This window comes from Thermoascus crustaceus, assembly GCF_041956765.1.
Source record: "Thermoascus crustaceus strain CBS 181.67 unplaced genomic scaffold VTN00scaffold_2, whole genome shotgun sequence".
NCBI lineage: Eukaryota > Fungi > Ascomycota > Eurotiomycetes > Eurotiales > Thermoascaceae > Thermoascus > Thermoascus crustaceus.
In genome coordinates this window covers 4,345,709-4,369,177 of record NW_027192528.1, presented here as the reverse complement: position 1 = coordinate 4,369,177, position 23,469 = coordinate 4,345,709, and the positions used below count along the sequence as shown (strand labels likewise).

General features: G+C 48.8%; 5 protein-coding genes across 5 annotated transcripts; 4 read left to right on the top strand and 1 right to left on the bottom strand.

Moving 5' to 3' along the window:
* Positions 1 to 1,010: 1,010 nt before the first annotated feature.
* VTN00DRAFT_5062 (uncharacterized protein) lies at positions 1,011 to 7,761 on the top strand (the record flags this gene model as incomplete). The annotated part of the gene is made up of 8 exons (XM_069431554.1): positions 1,011 to 1,345; positions 1,404 to 1,695; positions 1,744 to 2,067; positions 2,254 to 2,750; positions 3,093 to 4,518; positions 4,585 to 5,286; positions 5,336 to 6,094; positions 6,148 to 7,761. 8 exons carry the CDS (start codon positions 1,011 to 1,013, stop codon positions 7,759 to 7,761), a joined length of 5,949 nt encoding a protein of 1,982 aa, XP_069290577.1.
* A 788-nt stretch (positions 7,762 to 8,549) lies between these two features.
* Positions 8,550 to 10,815, bottom strand: VTN00DRAFT_5061 (uncharacterized protein; the record flags this gene model as incomplete). The annotated part of the gene is made up of 4 exons (XM_069431553.1): positions 8,550 to 8,802; positions 8,898 to 9,041; positions 10,560 to 10,572; positions 10,659 to 10,815. The coding sequence occupies 4 exons, from the start codon at positions 10,813 to 10,815 to the stop codon at positions 8,550 to 8,552; spliced, it is 567 nt and encodes a 188-aa protein (XP_069290576.1).
* Positions 10,816 to 13,607: 2,792 nt separating this feature from the next.
* VTN00DRAFT_5060 (uncharacterized protein) lies at positions 13,608 to 15,420 on the top strand (the record flags this gene model as incomplete). Its single annotated transcript, XM_069431552.1, has 2 exons — positions 13,608 to 14,000; positions 14,089 to 15,420. The coding sequence occupies 2 exons, from the start codon at positions 13,608 to 13,610 to the stop codon at positions 15,418 to 15,420; spliced, it is 1,725 nt and encodes a 574-aa protein (XP_069290575.1).
* A 1,224-nt stretch (positions 15,421 to 16,644) lies between these two features.
* On the top strand, positions 16,645 to 18,142 carry VTN00DRAFT_5059 (uncharacterized protein; the record flags this gene model as incomplete). Its single annotated transcript, XM_069431550.1, has 9 exons — positions 16,645 to 16,740; positions 16,804 to 16,905; positions 16,974 to 16,984; positions 17,041 to 17,080; positions 17,134 to 17,144; positions 17,202 to 17,309; positions 17,375 to 17,530; positions 17,595 to 18,056; positions 18,112 to 18,142. 9 exons carry the CDS (start codon positions 16,645 to 16,647, stop codon positions 18,140 to 18,142), a joined length of 1,017 nt encoding a protein of 338 aa, XP_069290574.1.
* A 4,092-nt stretch (positions 18,143 to 22,234) lies between these two features.
* VTN00DRAFT_5058 (uncharacterized protein) lies at positions 22,235 to 22,828 on the top strand (the record flags this gene model as incomplete). Its single annotated transcript, XM_069431549.1, has 1 exon — positions 22,235 to 22,828. The coding sequence occupies one exon, from the start codon at positions 22,235 to 22,237 to the stop codon at positions 22,826 to 22,828; it is 594 nt and encodes a 197-aa protein (XP_069290573.1).
* Positions 22,829 to 23,469: the final 641 nt, after the last annotated feature.

The following is a 23,469-nucleotide window of genomic DNA, read 5'->3' as shown; positions in this document are numbered from 1 at the left end:
ATAGATATCTGATGTAGCACGGCATTTGCGGCAAGAAGGAACACAACACGACAGAATCAAAAGTAGTGATGTGACGGATATCTGGCTATCTCTATACAGGGAATGGTGCATATTATGACTGCACCGTTCAAATTGTGTTCATCAATGTGAAGGAGCACTCCTACTACAAACAAGTGGTGATAGCATATCATAGCAATTCTGGTGATACCAAGAGGACTACAATGGTAACCGGTTCATTTGAGACTGATACCGCGGACAAAAAGTTATATTAGAGACATCTAGATTTGGACACAAGATATGAACCGAGTTTTAGCGTATTGTAATTTCAAACCCTCCCGAATATTAGAAGAACTGAGAGCCTTCTACGTCATAACTACTGTGAGAGGAAATAATTCAATTGTTCTGAAAGGGTGCATAGGTTTCCTAGCTACGACATATTCAGCGTTTGTTCGAAGAATCAGAGGCATATAGACCGAGGCTATGACAAAACTGTGCGCACAAGATAGATGAATATATACGGTACGTCATCTATCTACAATTCCTCTCTTACACTTTTTATTATTTTCGAGTTTGGAATGCGCCATTTTTTCTTTCGTTAACATTGAGGACAAAAGGTAATTCACTCACGTCCTGCCTAAGCCGATGTCTTGTCCAGTTTGACAACTTCGAATTGGCTGGACAGCTGCCAGGCAGATACGATGCATTTCATTCCATGTTGCTCTCGTAAGCTCGCTTCTCCGAGGTGCACAAAGCACGCTTGCAGGCCAGCCGTGAACGGCATCCCAGACGGAATCCGAAAGGCGAGGAAGTCGCCGGAGATAGGTGACTCAAATGCCATGCAACACGGAATTGCAATCCCTGTAAGCACGTTTCATAGCCTTGAAGTTATTCCCTTTTATGGAATGGAAGTATACTGCTTGTTGTGTCGCTAGCAACACTCGAGGCTTGCTAAATACTCTTCAAGATATGCTTCCCTTCCATGACGAGCAAACCCCGTCGCTGTTTTAACAATGGACAATCTAGTTCAGTCAACTCCATTCATGCCTCCTGTTGCGGCCACGATGCAATCTCACCAGATCTTTGTTTTTGGAGACTTGGCAAGACCTTTCGAAGAGGATCTTCGTCAACTTCTCCATGTCAAGGGAAATGAAAATCTGCGTTCATTCTTTGAACAATTCGGCTTTTCTTTTAGAGAGGAATGTGGAAAACTGCCTGCTAGCCAGCAAGACTGGTTTCCTCGCTTCACGACACTTATAGATCTTCTATCCAAGCTTGGGGAGACAGAAGGAACGCCGGTCCTAAGGTTTACCCTCTTTTGTGTGTGTGAGATTGGCCAATTTATCCGGTATGTGCAATGGAAAGCTCCCTATTTTGTCGACGGCGAGTTAATCATGACGTCGTAGGTACTTTGGAGAAGCAGCAAGGCCGTATCCCAGTGCGGCCAACAGTTCTCTGTTGGGAATCTGTACAGGTGGCTTTGCTGCTGCGGCTATCAGTACCTCACGGACACTTTCCGAATTGATCCCTGCGGGTATCGAAGCAGCTCTTATAGCGTTCCGTACAGCCCTTCGGTCACTAGAGGTCCGCAACGATATAGAAAAACCGACTTCTGAGGTGAATCGATCTTGGTCGTTGGTAGTGAGTGAACGGGAGGCGCAGATTGCCGCATTGATCGAAACTTATAGCCAGGCCAAGGTAGGTGCATGCATTAGATCCCGACTTCAACCGACTTACCATCTCCAGGGTCTACCCCGAAGCTCTAAACCTTACTTGAGCGCCATCACAACGACAAATGTGACAATCAGTGGCCCTCCGTCCGTCCTCAGAGACCTGCTAGACAGTGCTTCCCTTAAGCCATATCACTTACCCATCGAGTCGCCCTACCACGCCCCTCACCTGTTCGGACAGTCCGACGTTGATGAGATAGTCGGCCAATTCCGCGACAAAGCTCTCAAATCATATAAGCCGTGGTTTACTCTATTGTCGTCAGCTTCAGGTAGACTCATCGCTGCAGAAAGCTTCAAGGAGCTTCTCCACGAGGTTGTGTTTGATACGTTATGCGAGAAGGTTCGATGGGATAACCTTCTCCAATACTTCGCGGAAGAATGCTTTCGTACACCCACCTTCAGGGAATGTACAATATGGCCCGTATCATCCAATGCTGCTCAAATCCTTTTGTCCACATTAAAAAAGAGCACAGAAATGGACGTAACCATCAACAATATGTTGAATGCTGGAGTCTCAACATTTCAGCCTACCATACCTACTGGCAAGTTCGAGCATTCAAAGATCGCTATCATTGGATTTTCAGGTCGTTTCCCAGAGTCCGCATCAAATGAAGAGTTTTGGGAATTGTTGCATGCCGGACGAGACGTTCATCGCACGATTCCGGAAGACCGTTTTAACTGGAAGACGCACTTTGATCCCACTGGGAAGACAAAGAACACCAGCAGAATCCAGTATGGCTGCTTCATCAATGAGCCCGGGCTATTCGATGCTCGGTTTTTCAACATGTCACCGCGAGAATCTGAGAATACGGACCCGGCTCAAAGATTGGCAATTACAGCTACCTATGAGGCACTCGAGATGGCAGGAATGGTCCCGAATAGAACACCCTCCACACAGCAAGACCGTATTGGTGTCTTCTTCGGTGTCACTAGTGATGACTGGAGAGAGGTAAATAGCGGCCAAAATGTCGATACGTACTTTATTCCTGGCGGAAACCGCGCGTTTGTTCCAGGGCGCATCAGGTAAGCTGTCTGTAATGGTGACCTCAGACGGCTGTGCTGATTTCGAAAAACAGCTATTTCTTTAAATTTTCTGGACCCAGTATCAGCATTGACACTGCATGCTCTTCAAGCTTTGCCGCCATTCAAATGGCGTGCAACTATTTATGGAGAGGAGAATGCGATACTGCCATCGCTGGGGGAACAAATATACTGACAAATCCAGATAACTTTGCTGGCCTTGATCGAGGACACTTTCTATCGACGACAGGTACATGAACCTCATTCGCTTTTTTGGGTCAGCAGTTAATATTGTCTGCTAGGTAATTGCAATGCATTCGACGATGCGGCTAGTGGCTACTGCAGGGCAGATGCGGTTGGGGCTGTCATTCTCAAGAGGCTGGAAGACGCACAAGCAGACAACGATCCCATTTTTGGCGTCATTGCTGGAGCCAACACAAATCATTGTGGCCAGACGGATTCCATTACAAGGCCCCATGAAGGGGACCAAGCTTCCGTGTTCAAGCGAATAATCAGATACGCTAATGTGAATCCCCTGGATATTAGCTATGTCGAAATGCATGGAACTGGAACCCAAGCAGGAGATGCAACAGAGATGAATTCAGTCCTGTCTGTTTTTGTGCCTGGTCGCGAGCGAATGCCACTCTACCCACTGTACCTTGGCTCTGCAAAGGCGAACATTGGGCATGCAGAGTCGGCTTCTGGCGTTTCATCCCTCATCAAAGTTTTGATGATGATGAAAAACAACGAAATACCACCTCATTGCGGGATCAAAACCAAGATTAACCATAACTACCCTTTGGATCTGAAAGAGCGCAATGTCAATATCGCCTTCAAACCTGTCCCATGGCGTCGAACAGACTCTCGCAGTGGGAAGCGTACTGTCTTTCTGAACAATTTCAGCGCTGCAGGTGGTAACACTGCCGTGTTGTTGGAGGACGCGCCATACCCTCAGTCAGACGCTACTGAAGAAGATCCTCGCACCACTCATCTTGTCACAGTGACCGCTAAGACTCTCAAGTCTCTTCAAGGAAATATTAACGCGTTAATCAGCTTCCTGGAGAAGAGCCCGGGCACGTCACTTCCGGCCTTGTCATACACCTCGACGGCACGACGCATGCAGCACAATTATCGGACAATCTGCTCCGGATCAGATGTTAAATCCATAGTGGACGCTCTCAGGAAGAGAGAAAAGACCCCTGATGTCAAGCCCATACCAAGCTCAACAAAACTACCAAAGGTAGTATTCGCCTTCACAGGTCAGGGCTCTCTATATGCAGGTATTGGAAAACAACTGTTCGACTCAGTTTCTCATTTCAAAGCGGACGTTCTTCGCTTTGATTCCATCGCGAAGCGAGAAGGTTTTCCAAGCTTCTTGGCCGTGGTTGATGGTAGCGTCGCAAATATAGAGGATGTTGAGCCAGTCGTCGCTCATTTGGCTCTTACCTGCATCCAAATGGCTCTTTTTCGCCTTTGGATTTCCTGGGGTGTGATCCCATGTTCAACAATTGGCCACAGCCTCGGAGAATATGCTGCCCTTTATGCAGCTGGTGTTTTGACTGCTAGCGACACTATCTACCTTGTTGGTACTCGGGCACAACTGCTCTCAAAGCACTGCAAGAAAGGAACGCACGCTATGCTGGTTGTCAAGGCAACTTTGGATGAGATTAAGCATAGTCTGAATGCTTCTCCCTGCGAAATCGCCTGCATCAACCAGCCTACCAGCAATGTTATCAGCGGACCAGGTAAAGAGATCAGCCGCTTAGCGAACGTATATCAGTCGTGTGGGCATGAATGCATCACACTAGACATACCATTCGCTTTTCATTCGGCTCAGGTTGACCCTATATTGGAACCTTTTGAGGCGGCAGCCAATGGTATCCGATTCAGTGCCCCTTCGATCCCCTTCATCTCACCTTTGCTTGAACGGGTCGTTTCAGATGCTCACACACTCGGATCCTCCTATCTTACTCAAGCATGCCGCAGCGCGGTAAATTTTGAGGGTGCTCTCAAGGCTGCTAAGGCCTCAGTTCTTGTGGACGAGAAGACTCTCTGGGTCGAAATAGGATCACATCCAGCTTGTTCAGGTATGATCAAGGGAACGCTCGGCCCACAGACTGTGACAATATCATCTCTGAGGAGGGGAACGGATACATGGAAGGTGTTGGCTGGGGGGATCGAATCACTCTATCTCAATGGTATTGAAATCCAGTGGAACGAATATCACAGAGACTTTACCGCCTCGCATAAGGTCCTCGAGCTTCCAAGATACTGCTGGGATTTGAAGAACTACTGGATCCCCTACCGGAATGACTTTTGCCTTACCAAAGGCGATAATCTTGAACCGAAACAGATCGCCGCCCCTCCGGTTGTACAGAAACCCCAACCTGTCTATATTTCACCTTCCGTGCAGCGTGTGATCGAAGAGCACAATGCTCCTGGTATATCCTCTCTTCTCGTGGAGTCAGACATACACGATTCGCGACTCGCTCCCGTCATTCAAGGTCACAAGGTGAACGGAGCAGCTCTCTGCCCTTCGGTAAGTCGCGCTCAGAAAAAAAAGGCGTACAGATTACTGACCTCTTTAGTCTCTTTACGCCGATATTGCGTTTACCATGACCAACTACATGCTGAAGAAAAACAATATGCAAAGTGACACCACTGGCCTAGATGTTGCGGACATGAAGGTCGAAAAGCCTCTGATAGCACTGCCTAACAGCGGCACACAGCTCCTTCGCGCCTCGGCATCGGCAGACTGGTCAAGCAAAGTCGTTTCAATTGCCTTCTACAGCAAAGATGCCCAAGGCAGAGAAACCACTCATGCGACATGTCAAGTCAGGATCACCGCAAACCAAACATGGCTCCAAGACTGGGCACGCAGTTCTTTTCTCGTTAGAAGCAGAGTCGCATCCCTACACAAAGGTGTCGATGAAGGGGAAGTGCACAAGATGAAGCGAGGTATCGTCTACAAGCTGTTTGCTTCACTTGTGGACTACAATTCTAAATACCAAGGAATGCAAGAGGTTGTGCTCGACAGCAGTGAGCTCGAGGCTACTGCAAAGGTGTCATTCCAAGCTGAAGATGAAGGCTTCTACTTCAACCCTTGCTGGATTGACAGCCTCGGGCACATTGCCGGTTTTATCATGAACGGAAATGACAATGTTCAGTCAAAGAACCAGGTCTTTGTCAATCATGGTTGGGATGCAATGCGATGCGCGACAAAGTTCACCAAGGGCAAGACTTACCAAAGTTATAATAAGATGCAGCTCGCGAGCGGGACAATGTATGTCGGCGACACGTACATCCTTGAGGAAGGCAAGATTGTCGCTATCTTCGAGGGTGTCAAGGTAAGTCGCAATCAGCCTACTCAAACAAAAAACCATTCACTGACTAGATACAGTTCCAAGGCGTACCGCGCCAGGTTCTGGATTACCTGCTGCCTTCGAAGCCCGGGGTAGCAAGAAGTGTTGTAAGACCCTCCAGCACCGTTGTGACTACCGCCCATCCACCGACGCAGGCAAAGCCGACCCCAGCAGCAAAATCCGTTGTATCATCCAATGCAAAGCCTGCAAGGTCGTCGCCAACATCTACCAATCTGTCTAAAGTGATGGCAATTATCTCAGAAGAGGCCGGCATCGAATTGGGGGAGCTTGGACCGAGCCTTGCATTTGCCGACTACGGCATTGACTCCCTTCTATCACTGACGATATCTGGTAGACTACAAGAAGAGCTTGGTCTCAGTCTACCCTCATCACTCTTTGCAGACTGTCCAACTGTCCAAGATCTTACAAAATTTCTTGCCGGAAGCGAAAACCCAGCGCCATCATCAGTTTCTTCTAGCTACGATGAGTTACTGCCCACGCCAGAGCAAGATACAGCATCAGAACTGACGTCTGAGACATGCTCAACATCAAGTACAGAGATCACAGATGTTGAAAATGTCATTGATATCATTCGCGCTACAATTGCTGAAGAGACCGGTACTGCGGTTGAAGACTTAACACCTTCAACGAGCTTCAGGGAGATTGGCATAGATTCTTTACTCGCACTGACGGTCATGGGAAAACTTGATGAAGTCTTGGATATGGAGCTGTCGCGGAATCTTTTTCTTGACAACGACACGCTACACGAGGTCGAAAAGACATTGGGCCTGACTCCAAAGGGGTCCTACGGCAAAAGAAATAATATCGTCGCGGCCCTTGAACTCCCGCCACAAGCAGCAGATGCACCTCCTCATGCAACATCTATCTTGCTCCAAGGAAATCCCAAGACTGCCACGAAAGTGCTCTTCCTGTTCCCTGACGGCTCTGGATCGGCTACATCATACGCCTCGCTTCCCAAAGTGTCATCTGATATCGTCATATATGGCTTGAATTGCCCCTGGATGAAGACTCCGCAGGATATGAAATGCTCTTTGGAACAACTGACGGCCAAATATCTCGTCGAAATCCGCCGCCGCCAGCCTAAGGGGCCATACTACTTCGGTGGCTGGTCAGCGGGGGGTATCTGTGCATATGAAGCCGCACAGCAGCTGGTACGCGATGGCGAGAAGACGGCACGATTGATCCTTATCGATTCTCCAAACCCGGTCGGATTAGAAAATCCCCCGCAGCGCATGTATGACTTCTTTGAAAGCCTGGATTTCTTTGGGACGAATGGCAGAGCGCCTCCCAGTTGGCTACGACCCCACTTCAATGCCTTTATCAGCACGTTGGATAACTACAAGGTAAAAGCTTTCGCCGGTCCGCCGCTTGAAACGCACCTCGTCTACGCAAGGGATGGTATTTGCAAGTATCCGAGTGATCCCAGACCGAAGATCCGCCCTGATGATCCTCGGGAAATGCTCTGGCTTCTCAACAATCGCACCGATTTCAGTGGAAGAGGCTGGGATGAGCTGGTTGGGGCACAGAACTTGAAGATACAGGTTCTGGACGATGTCAATCACTTTTCGATGATGGCACCGGGCCCGAAGATTCAAGATCTCAGTATCTTCATTAGACGTGCGATGGAGTGAACTTGGAAAGGCATGTGTTCTAAAGGGGATGTACAAGGTGGATACTTTGTTATTTTTTCACCGTTTTCAAACCTGTTACTCTCGTTTAACCTAGTTCGTCAACTTCAGCCCACAAAGACTGCTTATATATAAGGGCAATATATAAGATAGCTTGATTTAAGATTCATATTTAAAGAGATCTGCCATACCAGCCAGATCCACATATTAAATTGCAGTGAAATTCCAGTATCAGTACTCTAAGCAGGTTCTGTAACCTTAAATAATCGCCTAAGGACATCATACCGGAATTATTTACAGTTATCGTACAGTTAATCTGGAAAACCGCCCTCAACGCTATGGTTTACATCCTTCTTATCATGGTTGCCTTTAGACTTTTCAAAATGATAACGTTATCTATGGTCAATCATGATAAGAAGATACTGGTTAAGAAGCAAATCATATCCTATGTTAGGCATTTTCTAACATTCTCTCTTTCCGACAGGGTTTGTGCAGTACACTACCAGAAATATATATATCCCAACATTCTAAATACTCTGTTTCTTTTTCTGTACCTGCGTGAAGTTGTTACAAGATCAGTCTGCAGATTATTGGATATAATAGTTCCTTAGAAAATAGAGTGTTTTAAAGCAATATGAGCGTAGATCAGAGATCAGACTCGCAAATGCCCTCGAGCTGTTGCCGCCGCCTTTTCTCTTTCCTAATTTGGGTAGACCATGTGATATCTCCAACGACATCTGTTCTTTCGCATACCGCATGAATTCCATCTGAAGCTTCCTCACCAATCTTCCTCAGCGCATCCAGATCCCCTGTGAAGTGGTAGCTAAAAATCTCGGCTCTGCCCCTACCACCTTCGGGTGGTTGGCATACTCCACCATGACGATATTCAGAGCAGCCTTGGTCAGGCAGAGCTCGGTGGCGTATGGGCCATAGTGTCTGGAGGTCTTGTCGGACATATAGGTGAGTGATCCGGAGCTCGACGTCATGACGACGATCTGAGGTGCGCTAGATTGGCAGAAGAGTGGAAGGAAGGCCTTTGTCGCACTAAGGACACCAACAACGTTGACATTAAGCGTCGTACGGAGCGTGTCGCGTGCAAGTCAATTATTGCGGCACACTTCTGCGTCGTTCAAAAGCACATCCACGTGCCCATATTCAATATCGCATCGACGGACTCGTCATCCGTTACCTCAATCTGCACCGAGACTTGGCCCTTCAAGGTATTCAGAGACTGAGCGGCAGCATCGCCCTTGGCTGTGTCGCGCACCCAAGGATCACGAGGACTTCAGAGGTACTGGTTAGGAGGCTCTTCACGGTCTCGAAGCCTACTCCCTTGTTTGATCCTATGAAGGCCGGTCAGCGAAAGCATGTTCAAGTAGTAGGCCCCTAAAGGCATAGTACTGGTGACGAGGATTATTTGCTTTGAAGCCATGGTGTCTTCTTGCCGTCCAACTTCGGATAACTTAGCCAACCATGAAGGACCAAGTACGGCTGAGGTTCACCTTTTTAACTGCTGAGGGGAGTATCGGAGTCCCAGGTGCTTTTATAATTTCTAATCAGATCCTTCAACTCCGATTGAAAAAAATGCCGTGTCACCACACAGACATGCCCCTTCGGCGCCCGAATTCCGCAGCCACCTGGCTGATCATCTGGAAAAAACAAGGATTCTGATTGGGACGAAGAGCGGTTGTGGCTAAATACCATCACTCAAAAGGTAGAGATAGCATGGGAATAGAGGCTATATTATCATTCTCAGTGCGCGGCTTGGCCCCCCTCGGCGGCTTCATTGATTGTCAACGTCTGCATCTACTGGATTAGCAAATACCCTAGGGATGTGGCTCCGTGATAAGGCTTTGATGGGCGTCAACCAAGACAAACTACTCTCATTTAAGGATAAGCACTTTGTATTGTCTTCATCCCCCCTTCCTCAATTTGCGCAACCTCGGTCCTTCCCTTCTCAACCCTCTCCCAGGGAATTTTCGACATGCTCGCTGAGACTTTCGTTCCCTTTATGACCCGTGATGGCCTAAATCCATTCCAGAAAACGGGACTCTCCTTAACCTTCCGCCGATCATGCAGGATGGGACCATTCTCTAATAACACTTGACCTCTTCCGCTCCCCTCTTTTGCTCCCCACGAGATGACTCGCTGGATGGTAGTGTCGTTGGCGCAAGCAGGCTAAATGAATTCAATAAGGTTGGAGACGTCGCACATACAGTGGTGGAGACTTGGCCGCAGTCTGAAGGCAGATGACAATGGACGAAATCTTCAAGAACTGGAATTTGTTGAGGTCAGGGGAGGGGGCACTCGAGCCTTTCAAGGTGGCATAAGGTGCGCAGCATGTCCGACCAGGGACGATCTATCCCTCCGATTATCCAACGCTTGCGAGATTTAATAGCCTATATCGGCTATGCGGACAGCTGTGTCCTCGGGAGCCATGCAAAAGCTGAACCAATGGGCTCGCCCAATCCCTGAGCCCGTTGAGATAGCTGAGCGTAACACCCAGATAAGATGGATATAGGAGGTACAGTACCTTCTTGAGGCTGTGGGCAAGTACGAGGCTGGTAGTACTCGGTCTGGAGTCAGAAACCTCGCATTGACAGATATGCCTGCAAGCCGCTAACCGTTACAATGAAAAAGACGTGGAAGTGGTTATTCACTAATAGCACAACGTCCAGCATGGAAGGATAAAGTTTGTTGATACTGCAGAGATAACTTACTTTGACGTTCCTTGTTTTATAGGTACATTTTCTCTTCATTACTGATAATGTTGTCTCCGTTGACGCCAATACACGACATACCATACCCCGGCACCTGAATGAGATAAGTTGTCAGCTCAAAACGTGGTCAGCAACTCCACGTGGAAAGACACATGCCACGTTTCTCGGGGTCAATTTTACCATCAGTTTGCAGCGGATCTTGAAGTTCGAACCACGACCGTTGGCTCGAATTTCCCTGCAGGAGGTTCCTTGCGTCGCCGAGTACCGTTCGTCTGACATTACCACCCAAATGTGCAGCAGTGCCAGATACTCGGAACCCGACACGCGTCCTTATCATGGCATTATATTATTCCATCTTCCTTGTGGCGGTGTATGTAAGATTGCGGACCCGGTCCTTGCTCCTGTATATGTTGACGGGCGGCACAGGACCTCAGCTTTAGAGAAGGACGTCCGACCAGACTCGACGCACGCCTTCCACAACCACTGAGAATTCTCTAAACAGTTTGAAATGTTGTATCATCGGCTCCATCTTGCGCCACCAGCTCTGCGGCTCCCAATACGTTGTTTGAGGTGTTTAGGACGAGGCTATTTCAAGGTCAAGGTGCAGCGAAGTGCGGAACCGCCTCAGTTCGATTGGCCGCAAGGTACCTTTAATCGGCCTTGCGCTGAATACCATATCTCTTTTGCATATTGCTCACATTCTCCGCCTAGGAGCGGGTGTAACATCTGTTGTAGCAGCTAAAGCACGGAATGATACCAACGCGATGACTATGTGGGATTGGATCAGTGACAACTTCAAGGATTAGAAAGACGAATCATGCAAGCAGATTTGCTCATGGTGGATATGAATTAGCAGCTCTCCATTGGTTAGCCAGCTCCGGTTGCCTCTCACTTTTCCTCGGACACCATGAATCTTAGACGTTGCTATGTCTACATGATATTAATTATGCCAAGGTAATCAACATCCACCCAACAGTTCTTGTGCACCCGGTGTAGATAGGGCTCTGATAAAGATAGGTACCCTCCTGGTTACTACTCTCGAAAGGTACCTCCAGCGATTTCTACCCACGTTATTCCGGGATCGTACGTCATTGTGCACACCATGATCGATGATTCTTAGGACTGGAACTAGTGCCATGGTCTTGGAGATTGCGGCTCCAACCCTAAAGCAGCTCTATTCCGTACTAGTAGACTGGAGGGCTGTGATGAATGCCCGAGCGACCAATAAGACTAATGATCTAGTAAGCTATACATGCTTCCTTTAGTGCAAAGATGATTCTTATCTTGTCAGACTAAGCATATTCTCTGAAGTATTAAGGAGATCTCCGATGCTTGCAATTCTGCCTAGCTGACTGGCTACTAGATTTAGCAGCCTAGGACCTCCCAAGTAGGACTTTTTATTATCAAGAAAGCCCAAAAACATCTATCAACGCGTTGTTTTTTTTTCGAAGGGATATGTTATTGACAAGGGTCAATGAAAAGGGAAAATAAACGACTATTGGTATTAGCAGTAGTATCTATTATTCCTTTATTGCAAGGATCCAACCTCCGAGGATTCCGGATCGACGCGTGCCGACTGGGCTCATAGGAATCTTGGCATAACCACTAGGCAGTAGTGGTGAGATTTGACTAACATTTCTTTTCCACCTCACGAGATTCTAGATACGATAATACGACAATGGTGATGCTGTGTAAAGCAAGCCGAGTGGGGCCATCCTCTTTTTTCCTTTTTGAGAAGAACGTGAAGAGAAACATATATCGAGCTGAATTATGGAAACAGAAACCCCTTTTGAAATGCGGGGAAAATAAAAAAAATATTGCCTAGAGCGCTCCATTTGAACTCTAGATAAAACCAAATTTTCTAACAACATCCGCAGAGCCAGCAGATTAGGTGAGTGGGTCTATCTACGGAGATAGACAAGCAAGATATCGCTGTATCTCAGCTGAATGGTAAGATGGACCGCCACCGGGATCTAAATATAGTGGGGAGAAATAAAGTTGAGCCGGCGAATGGATATGTGCCTATTGCCATCATGAACATATGAAAGTCAAGGTTTTGGAAGTCTAGGCCTTCATATGACACTGATAAACCGAAAGTAAGCTAGTCACCAGGATTTCAGCTCAGGCGTGCTGCCATATGAGGTGCTTTTATACTGAGCCAGATATTACAATTGATTGGATGAGTTGAGCATGCCAGCATTTCTTGGTATAAGCTGGGGGGCCCAAGATCTCAGAGCTTCTCAGTGAGCTTAGATAAAGGAACAATGTGGGCAGTGATCAACGTCTATTCTGTGTTGCCTTATTTTGGTAACCAGGAGTACAAATTGTTAAAATCATCAGTACTGCGATAGCAGAATTAGTGCGTGGCAGGCTAGTGCACTCTCCGATTCTGCATGAGAGCTGATCATGGACTTGGATTCAACACATGGTCTACGAGCTTTCCTTGCGACAGATATGACGTCTTCAGAGAAAGGGGTATACATAATCCTCCCATGAGCGTTGCATGCTGCCATCCGCTTCTTTCCTACTTGATCTGGCTAACAATTCGCAAATAGACACACTCTTGGTCCACCCACGATAGAGCTTGTGCTCATTGCCGCGAAAGAAAGATTCGCTGCGGACGCGAAAAACCCCACTGTGTAAATTGTAAGAGGGATGGTGTGGATTGCAGCTATAGTACACCTGGGAAGAGGATAAATCATGTCAAGTTATTGTGAGAATGATTCTTCTCAGACAAAAGCGTCGCCAGTCTGACGTGAACCCGGTTTCAGATGCAATAATGTCACGAGTCTAGAAGGTCGATTGAGTAAGATCGAGGGACAACTCTCATTCCTGACGAACTTGCTCAAAGAGCGTGTCAGTCAAAGGACTGCTAAAAAGACAGAAGAAGAGCCTCTGATTACTTTTTCAGCAGACGACCCCATTGGGGAGGACGGTCAATCTCAACCAGCAACAAATCGCTACCGCAGTTCTGTTGATCTCATTGATCGTTATCATGGTCCTTGCACTCTGTTTGCTCTTTGCACTGAGTTCTGCGATATCACACTCTCTGAACAACGGGGAGCTCAACTGAGCAAGCTGCAAGAGAAGCCAGCAAATGATGAAGCAATCAAAGAGCTTCTCGCTCGGATGTGCCTCGAAGCTGGTATTGAAGAGTCCTTTGACCTTCCAACCGATCATATCAACATTCGACTTCCACCAAAGCAGTTCCTGTTGATGGTCGAATCCCAATTCTTTGACCAAGCAGACTATATGACGGATATATTTGTCCGATCCTCCTTCTGGTCCAACGTAGACCGGATTTATAGTCGAGCGTTGCGGCCTGCTGACGATGCTTGGGCCATCTGCTTTAGCACCATCATCCTTCTTGTCCTTGGTTCTGAGTGTTTCGCACGAGGCAACGACCAAGTACTAGGGTCACAATTCCTCGAACCATTCCTATCGACCATCCCCGCCGCTCTCAGCAACTCTCACATTTTGCTGGCACCGAAACTAATCAACGTCCAAGCCTTGGCCCTTCTTGTAAGTATCCATGGTCATCATGAGTGGTGGAGACTAAGCCTTGAGTGGTGGAGACTAAGCCTTTCCGAAGAGCATTGCTGCCCAGCAGTATTTTTCCCCCGGCCTTGCAGAGTCAGTCTTTGCTCAAGCCTGTGTCCTTGCGAGAACAATGGGTCTTCATCAAACGTACTCCGTATCCAATGGCGTCGGGCCCGAGGAAGCGCTGGAACGCTTCAAAGTTCTTAGATCATTATATCTTCGGGACAAGAGTTTATCTATCTCTCAAGGGTCTGTCTGCTGGCTGTCTAGCGTCGATTGCAGCCTCTCTTCCGAGTTTGACCAAACTGGCTTTGCTGATGCGGACTTTTCCGTTCGAATTGAGCTTGCCCAGTTGCAGGAGGACATCTACCGGCTATTCCACGCACCAGAGCGGCGGAGGCAACCTTTCACGAAGCATTGGCTTGCGCTGTCAGGCATTGAGCAGCGACTCGACCGTTGGGCCAATATCCATGGCATCTTTAGCTCACATGAGCCTCAGGATATCCACCTGCAACTCGAATTTTTAGCCACCCGTATCAGTGCCTTCCGGGGAAGCTCTGAGCCAAGCCACGTCCGCCAGGCACTCGACGGCGCAAGAGCGAGCTGCCGCCTTTTGCTGAGGTCGTATGGCAACAATGACCCGTTTGATACTATACCGTTTGGAAGGACTCCCTCGAGCTCTGTAGGCGCGGCCGCTAAAGGCGAAACTGCCAACTGGGAGTCTTCATCCAATGCAGGACAGGAAAAAGACTTACTATTTCACCGTCTTCTAGATATGTTTCCGGTAACCGCATTCTTTTCGCTGGCCAAGAACCTCCTCTTGTCGGTATCGGTAGAAGAAGAGTCACAAGCGGTCCAGGACATCAATCTCTTGCAAAATGTCTGCTCCTGCTACGAGGAACTTGACGCGAGAACCCAAGCAAACAACTACATCCGCAAGGTTGGGCGCGCCTTCAAAACGGTTCTTGAGGTCGTCAATCTCATAAGGAATTCCCCGCAGCAACCAATGTCACCAGTCCCAAGCAGCATTCCCGACATTCAACCAAGCACGAAAAAGCTCTTGAGCAGGTCACACGGTCTCTCGAGCTTCACTGGCCCCCCTACCCCATCAGCCTACACGCTGCCGCGTCTATGTCGAGACGACTTTTTAACAAGGAGCATATCCACAGGAATGATGGAAATGACCTGCCAGCCCGCGTCAGACATAAGTAGTTTCGTGGCCCCAGCTACGTCAGGACAACACTACTTCTCCCCGCAGATCCAGTCACAGACTGAAGTGTCACAGAGAAAGCGACCGCGACTGGGGGAGACTGACATATCTGTTGATGATCATCTCGAGTTTAGGTTGCTTTCTGATTTTTTAGGTGGGAGTCCCATGATGCCGTTTGACGGTTCCCTTTAGGAGGATATAAACCGTTGTTGTTTTCTAGTGACTACTTATTTTACTGTAGATGTTGTATTTTTTTTGTACTTTATTTTATATCACTCAGGAGGTTAGAATGAATAGCTGACTTTATTTCTCTCTTTTACTATCGAAGATGAGTAGCATATATGAACGGATTTATTGGCAATTAAATTAGTTTATATACGGTCTACAGATCCATTCCTTCGCCGGCAATGATTCTGTACAGGTACTGTAAACCACTGTTATTATTAGGATTTTCCCTACATTGATAATGATGTGCCCTTAAAACCATCCTCACTGTGATAGGAAAATATCTCGAGAGACTTCTACTTATCACGAATATAATCAATATTTCGATTAAGCCGAGAGTTTCCATCGGGACAATTTTTCCCACCTCCCCTGGCATTCCCCAAGCAGAATCCTTTCTCGAGGAGACTGGAGATATCACCATTCTGACTGGAACCTGCAGGATATATTCGGACAACAATGCGAAGGAGCTGTTGATTCCCCACACTTTCGGGGATTCGAGCGTTCAATCGCCACCGACATTGGGTCCACTTTATTTTTGAATAAGCTGTACGCGGTAATAGGACACGTGCGTGGTATAAAAAAAGAAAGAAAAGAAATACTGCGTACGTGAAAAGATAGCTTCCTGCAACCTAATGTATGTTGTCCACACAAGAACTGCTGTTGAAAGCTCTGGTCACCTCTTTTATGTTGTTGATTGGGCTAGAAATCGAGGGCTCACCACCGCAGCACCAATCATACACAGCCTGGAGTTGTGCCGCGCTTCCGCGGAAACGGGTCCACCGCCAGTTGGGATGTTCTCCACGCTCTGTGAAACCATCCCCGCCTCTTGCTATATTTCGACCACTGGAGAAACATGTGTGGGTACAATTCTCTGCTATGTATCCGATTTTATCCCGAATTGGTCTTGATCAACGGCCCGCGACATCGATCGGGGGTAAGCAGGAAAGGTTGCCTGCCTTCATAATTTAGGTAGGTACCTAACGCAGTACTGCATTGTTGACGCTGCATCTCATGCAAAAGCTGGACTGTATAGAGCCTTAGCGCTGAAATTGACACCTGTGAAGTGGAGAAGCAAGCTATCGTCGGGGAGGAACAAAAGTACCGGAGCTTCTTCCCTGATCTTTCTTGCATCCTATCATCTCCCGACTTGCCTACTGAGCTCTATCAACACCCTCTTTGTTTCAGATCAATATGGCAGCCTCTACTCAGAGACGTGCAGAAAAGCAAAAGGCGCCTCCTGGGAGATATGCCAACGTCGGCACTGGAACCGCGATTGACGATACTGAGGTAGCAAGAACGGCCGCGTTTGGTTTAAAATACCCTGCGTTGCTGATCGCCGTGCATCAATAGGAAGGTTATGTTAGCGGCGCAGAATCGGATAAAACCTCGATCGCTTCGAGCGTCCTAAACTATGTGTATGAGAATGGTCGTCGCTACCATAGCTACGGTCAGGTACGGATACCCTTCACTTTGATTCACTGTATGTTGACCACGATTTGATGCTAATATTGTGTTCCAAGGGGAAATATCTGTACGGTTGAAAACTGCCCCATTCTGCTCGACAGGACGAACTACTAACCGGAGCAGAATGCCCAACGATGAGACCGAACAGGACCGTCTGGACTTGGTATGGCCCCGATTCCTCACATTTCAGCTATCGATCTGCTAACCGTGATATAGACGCATCATATGTGAGCTGACCACCCACCGCCTCTTTCATACCTAAAGGTGACACAAACATCATTCAGATGCCTCCTGCTCCTCAAAGGCGAACTGTACAACGCCCCTGTGAGAAATCCGCACAAAATCCTGGATTTGGGTACAGGAACTGGAATTTGGGCTCTAGACGTCGCAGAGTACGTCCCGGATGGTCATGTTACAGAGAACCAAATCCTAGTCTAACCCTCCATTCTCGTTACAGGAAGTTTCGCAAAGCGCATGTCGTTGGAAATGACCTGAGTGCGATCCAGCCCCGATGGGTGCCGCCAAACCTTGAATTCGTAGTGGAGGATTTCGAAAATGAGTGGTTGTATGAACCTGATCATTTTGACTTTATCCACGCACGAACTATCGCAGGGTATGTTTCTCTCTCCTTGCCAGGATGTATGTATATATCCAATCTCGCTGACCTTTCCCCGCAGTTGTGTCCAAGACTGGCCGCGACTCCTCCGACAATCCTTCAAGCACACCAAGCCTGGAGGCTACTTCGAGATTCAAGAATTTGCCGTACGAGCATGGAGCGACGACGGTACCCTCAAGGCGGATTCACCCTATGCGCAATACCTGAAATGCCTAGACGATGCGGGAAAGAAGTCCGGCAGGGAGCTGAATATCTACGACAGGTTGAAACAGTGGGTCATCGATGCCGGATATACGGACGTCGTGGAGAAGGTGTACATCCTTCCACTGGCGCCGTGGCCAAAGGATCCAACGCTCAAAGAGTTGGGAAGATGGCAGGCGATTGGCGCTCAGGACGCCGTGGAGGCGTATGGGCTGCGGCTCTACACGCAGGTTCTGGGCTGGAGTGCTGAGGAGGCGAAGGTCCATTACGAGCTGGTTAAGGAGCAGCTCAAGGATCACAAGGTGCATGCGTATACGAAGATGTATGTCCCCCTGTCTTCTTCTCCGGTTCAAATAGGGATGCTGACGTGCCGTAAGGTACACTGTGTATGGGAGAAAGCCGCTCTGAGAAGATTTCCGATTTGTCGATGTGAATATATAGTATCTCGGGTCAGGTTCTCATAATATCATTAATTCACCAAAGACTATGACTACCTATTGATAGTACTTATCGCAGAATGCCGTGCATCATGGTACTTATCCTCAAGAAAACAATATCGGGAAATTATACAAGCCGCAACCTAGAAGGCGACTAACTATTACAAGGCACATTGCTATGGATGCAGTGTCTCACGCATGACTCTCACTGTGTTTCTCTACCGACAACACATTCACCATCAACCATTACTGCGTATAACAACCCCAGCACTCGCACCCAATTGCCACCATCATGCAAGCATCTGCATGATAAACAAAAGAAGCATCAAGCATCTTTGGGACATAATGATAAAAAAAAGCAAAAGGCTCATACCCCTAACCATTGATTTGTGGGCAAGGGTGCTACAACGAATCCACCTGTGCGGTTTTTACTTCCAGGAGGATTTGATCGGGACCTGCCATGTTTACAGTTAGAATTTTCACCAGTTTTCACTTTCACACAGTCTATTAGGCGTGATTAACTCAGTGGCTTAACCCGTGCGACAGCAGGCCTCGGGTTCTGATGCTAGGTGGTGAGGTCAATGGAGGTATAAGAAGTTATTGGCGTAGCTGGGGACCTCCACGGCGTCTTGAAGGTGTGACCCGTTCTTCGATCATCAAGTTCCCCAACAAGTTGCAGGATAGGCAATCCTTCTCAGTGATAAAGACAGGTAACAGTAGCCGACTCTTTTTTGAGTAACTAGATACTCTCTCTCTCTCTCTCTGAATACCATTGGGATTCTGTATTACTCTATCCAAGGGCGAACGTTCATAGCAAGGCATGGACAATCATCTAGGATGCAGTAGTCATCATAGCCTTGCAATATGACGCCATGCGGTGGACAAGGTTGCACAGATTATCTCATGGAGCTGAGAGAGAGCGAGCGAATATTCGTGGCTCTTAAGCTTGTATGTACGTTCTTAAAGATCCGTCTTCCGCGCTAGCCGGCAAATAGTCGAAAAGAACAGCATATATGACATAAAGAGAAGACAAGTTCTTTCATCTAGCATATTCCATCCAGAGTATGCCTGACGAACCGAGGTAACACATGATGCAAAAAGAAGAACTGGAGAGGGTGATGAGCTTTGACAAACCTCCGGTTCTACGTAATGTATACCACTATGCAGAGACAGCGGTCACGAGCGCACTTATCGATGCACCAGGCAGAAAGCAAGGCAGTTTCCAGTTTCTGTGAAGTAGACAAGGCTGACTTAACTTAGCCAGGAAGCAGTATACGACATCAAGATAGCACACTCGGGAATTAGTAGTGGGAGATACCGATCAATTTGATGGTAGGACGGAGATGCCGTGAAGGTTCAAGCTAGGGCCGATCTAGAATTGCGGCGCAGCAACAAGACGGCGCCTAAGGACCCTGAATGACCTGAATGACAGCCAGAACGGGATGCATGGTTGCCTGGCGTGCTGGTTAGAAGCTGGAAGTGCGCTCAGACCCTGGGGAGAATAGGTACAGTGAATGCGAAAAGGGTTGAAAGAAGGTTCAGGCATCAAGAGAGGTTATACCTGCATGAAATGACAAAGGAACATTTGACTGGTGGCTTGCATCCGTGAAGAAGGCGAGGAAGCAAACCACAAAGCTATTTTTATGTTAGTTACCTTGGAGGGTAGCAATCAGTGCACGGGGCGGAAGCGCTAAACTCGTCTTCAACCATGATCTTACGCCATCGTGGTGGCATTGATAAGGCATCATGTGTTGCCGAAATAGCTGTGTAAATTTAGCAGAGACAAGCAATGCGACGGCAATTCAGATTCAAGTCTGGTTGAAAAACATGACCGTTTTTGTTTTCTCGAACATTGCTGCATAAGGGCGTTTCATGGCCCACTCGTGATAAAGGAGTGCTTGGATATGAACGGATACGAAGCACGAAAGAAATAGATCAGTGTCTATTATGGGGAAGCTAGGAGATTTTGCAATCTGAATAGGAAAACTGGTTAGCACCGAGAACAGTCGCTTGTATCGTATATTGCAATCCTGGCCAGAACCGTTGGACGTGATGATCCGGTGAGAGAAGCGCGCGTAAAGATACCCCGTGCATATATTCCGTCGAGATGGGCGCGAATGACAGCCTTATGGACGGGGCCGCACATGCATGACGGATATCTGCCCTACCACGCGAGGAGGGAGACGAACCCCTGCGAACTCTTTGCGCCTCGATTATACTTCCACGCTAGGTAGGAAAATCGTTCCGGGAGAGAAAGCACTGGTCTGATGTCAGAGGTCTCTGGCTGATCATCCTCCGTGGGATGGACGACGATGTGCGGCACAACAGGGCTGGGGCTGTGCAAGACCGCTAGGGTTGCTGATGGAGGGGTGTGTGAGGCTGAGGCTTGAGTTCGCGACGAGGCTTGAACGTCATTGTTCTAGATAGCGGTCTAGATGGCGGGCAAGGATTGAACAGGGATATCCGTAAGGGACCAGGTACGGAGTTCGCATTGGAGAAAGGACACTGTATGAGAGTATTCGATGTGATGATTAGAGACAACATGTCTATTTCTGGAAAAGAGAGGAGAGGCGGAGAATATTGCCAATGGCTGCAGAGCAGATGTAACAAACAGAACATACGGAGTATTCCCGTAATGCGTCATGCAGGTAGATAGAACGTCAACTTCAACAAAAAAGATTTCTCGGCAAGAGTCATGCATTGGCCGAATGAGTCTGGAATTGTGCTTGCAGAGAGATGTCAATGCGGTGATGAGCAGCCGCCGGCCAGCCGTGGCAATTGGGCGTAGGGCGTCGGCCGCACGGACGCACGTGGCGAGCTAGGGCAGCGAGGCCGAGGCGCGTGGGCATAACGGCAGAAACGTGCGTGCAGATAGACAAGTGACACATCCATGACGCGACCGAGATGACCTCGTCCTCTCCAACCACCGAGGACAGCGTGTTTGCGATGGAGCAAGCGGCGATATGTTGTTGCAAGACTCACTCGCGGCCCCGCTGCGTGTCTCCTCACAAGCTGACAGATGACATCTTCTCCATCATAGCGGCGCTTTCCGGTCCAGTCCTGTCGAGTCCACCACGCTAGGCCCTGCTGCACGGCGAGCACCGGCCAGCCAGAGCCACGACCGCCAGATTCTCTTATGCACGGCGGGTGTTGACCGTATTTGTCCCTCTCCACGAATCACAGGACCGCGTACTGACTGTTTGCTCCCAGGCCGTGACAGCAAGAGTCGCAGAAAAGCCAGAGTCTCCCCCCCTGACCGCTCCAGCCTCATCCATTGCCCTAAGCGGCGCCGCCAGAACACAACAGCCACAGCAGCCCATGTTCGTCTGTGTCGAGCAGAGGGTCGTTTGCCCACTCATCGATGATCTGCAGCTCCTCCGAGGGAGGCTTAGAGTGGGACACGGTCCATCCCTCGGGTCACCAGCGTCTCCGTGGTAGACTTTCCTAGTTGCCTACTCATACAGAACCAGCCGTGACGTCGGCTTCCCCCAGCACGGAGCGCAATACCCCGTACAGGACCTCAAAGGGCATTGTTTGTGTGGCGCTTAGACTAACAAACCCCAGGCTGCTATCCATCATGAGTAGTATGATGTTGTTGGAGGGTGGATAACCATCTGTCCATCAATGTTGCAATGGACATAAAAGCTGCCTCTGCCCCCAAGGAGTCCCTCCAATTTCTAGTCTGCTCTTCTCCAGACGGTTATAAACTTCACTCATCCCCCTCTGTCACTGCTTTACTTCTAGACATTCTATCCTCTCTCCAAAGCTCCTTTGGGTCCACATCGACTATATCTTATCACATCACGTGTGCCATCGTTGCTGCAGCACCCACTGCTGTTTCTATACTTGAACTTGATCTATTCCAGCACGGTAGCAGAAACAGCCCAGCCACTCTAGGACTCTGAAGGTTTTAGTCTCTCAGAGCCACTACTTAACCGTCACGCTGTCGCCCATCCAGACGACTTCTTGCTTCTACCCCCGTTCCCGCACCTCCGCCGTACGTGACGACGGCCACGGAAGGAGATCACTCTTTGGGCATACTCCTCTCCCTCGTTCATCCACCATGCCTGCCATCTACCAGCCTCCTGTTGTTCCCGTGCGGGACCTCCACGCCGATGAGGACTTTGTGATGGCCGAGTTTGAGCGCCATGCCAGCGGCTGCTTGCGTTGCTCCGACCCTTGGAGGGTCCACAAGGAGGGTGGCACGCTCTGTGACCGTGGTCATCAGTATGCCATTGACGTCGCTTCGTACCTATACAGCAAGAACGGCAAGGCATATTCAGTCGTCGAGCGTGAGCACAACGTGTTTACTTTGGTCAAGATCCCCAACAACTGCCAGGCTGTTCGTGGTCTCCTCCGTGCTGTTGAGGATGGCCTCCGTCTGCACAGGAAAGAAAATCCTAAGGCTCAACCTCCTGTGATCAGCTACGACAAGACCTACCCTGTTGCTGCCCGGATCCCGACGGTGCGCCCTGAAACCCAGAAAGCGATTATCGAGCGGACCCCACAAGGCGTGAAGCGTCGGCATACCATCGTTTACCGATCCCCGCGGACCTCTCCCACCCGTGGTTCACTCTACGAGTCCGACCGCAAGGACCGCATTGAACGCCAATATGAATCATGGAGGGTGCACAGACCTGCCGAATACTTTCGCTGAACGGCCCTCCTGAGCAAGTGCCCGAAAGACAATAGGGCATACGATCCATTCCTAAAAACACCCGACGTTGGTCTTTAGTCTTTCCACATCTGTCGAACCGAGTCATTGGGACTATCCGAAACTCTCAACCCTCACACCGGTTACTCCACGGGGACAACGCCCTTCCAACCGACTACCCCCGCCCAGCGAGTACACCATACTTCCCTCGATCTGCCTACAATCCGCGACTGGTATATACATAAACCACAGCCCTGGCTGGCTAGTGATTCAGTTTTGGCATTCGAGGAACACAGAAACCCTAGAAGTTAGAAATACCTTATTTCCTTCCGGGAAATGGCATTGAGGGGGGATAGATATGTGATAGCGGTAGTGCAGAAGTCGCATTCGACTATGGGAACACAGCATCCCCCCTTCGAATCATACGGGGTGACAGGGGAAACGGAGATGTTTGAACATGAGACAGGTCATGGCTCCGGGGCCGCGCAGCCGGGCAGCAGCCTGGCCCCGGAGCCCGTCCTGCAGAACTCGGGGTGACGCAGCCTGTCCTCTCACCTCTCACATACACCCATACACCCTCTCTTCGTTTTTTCCCCTTTTTTTTTTTTTTTTTTTTTTTTTTTTTTTTTTTCGTGGCGGGTTCG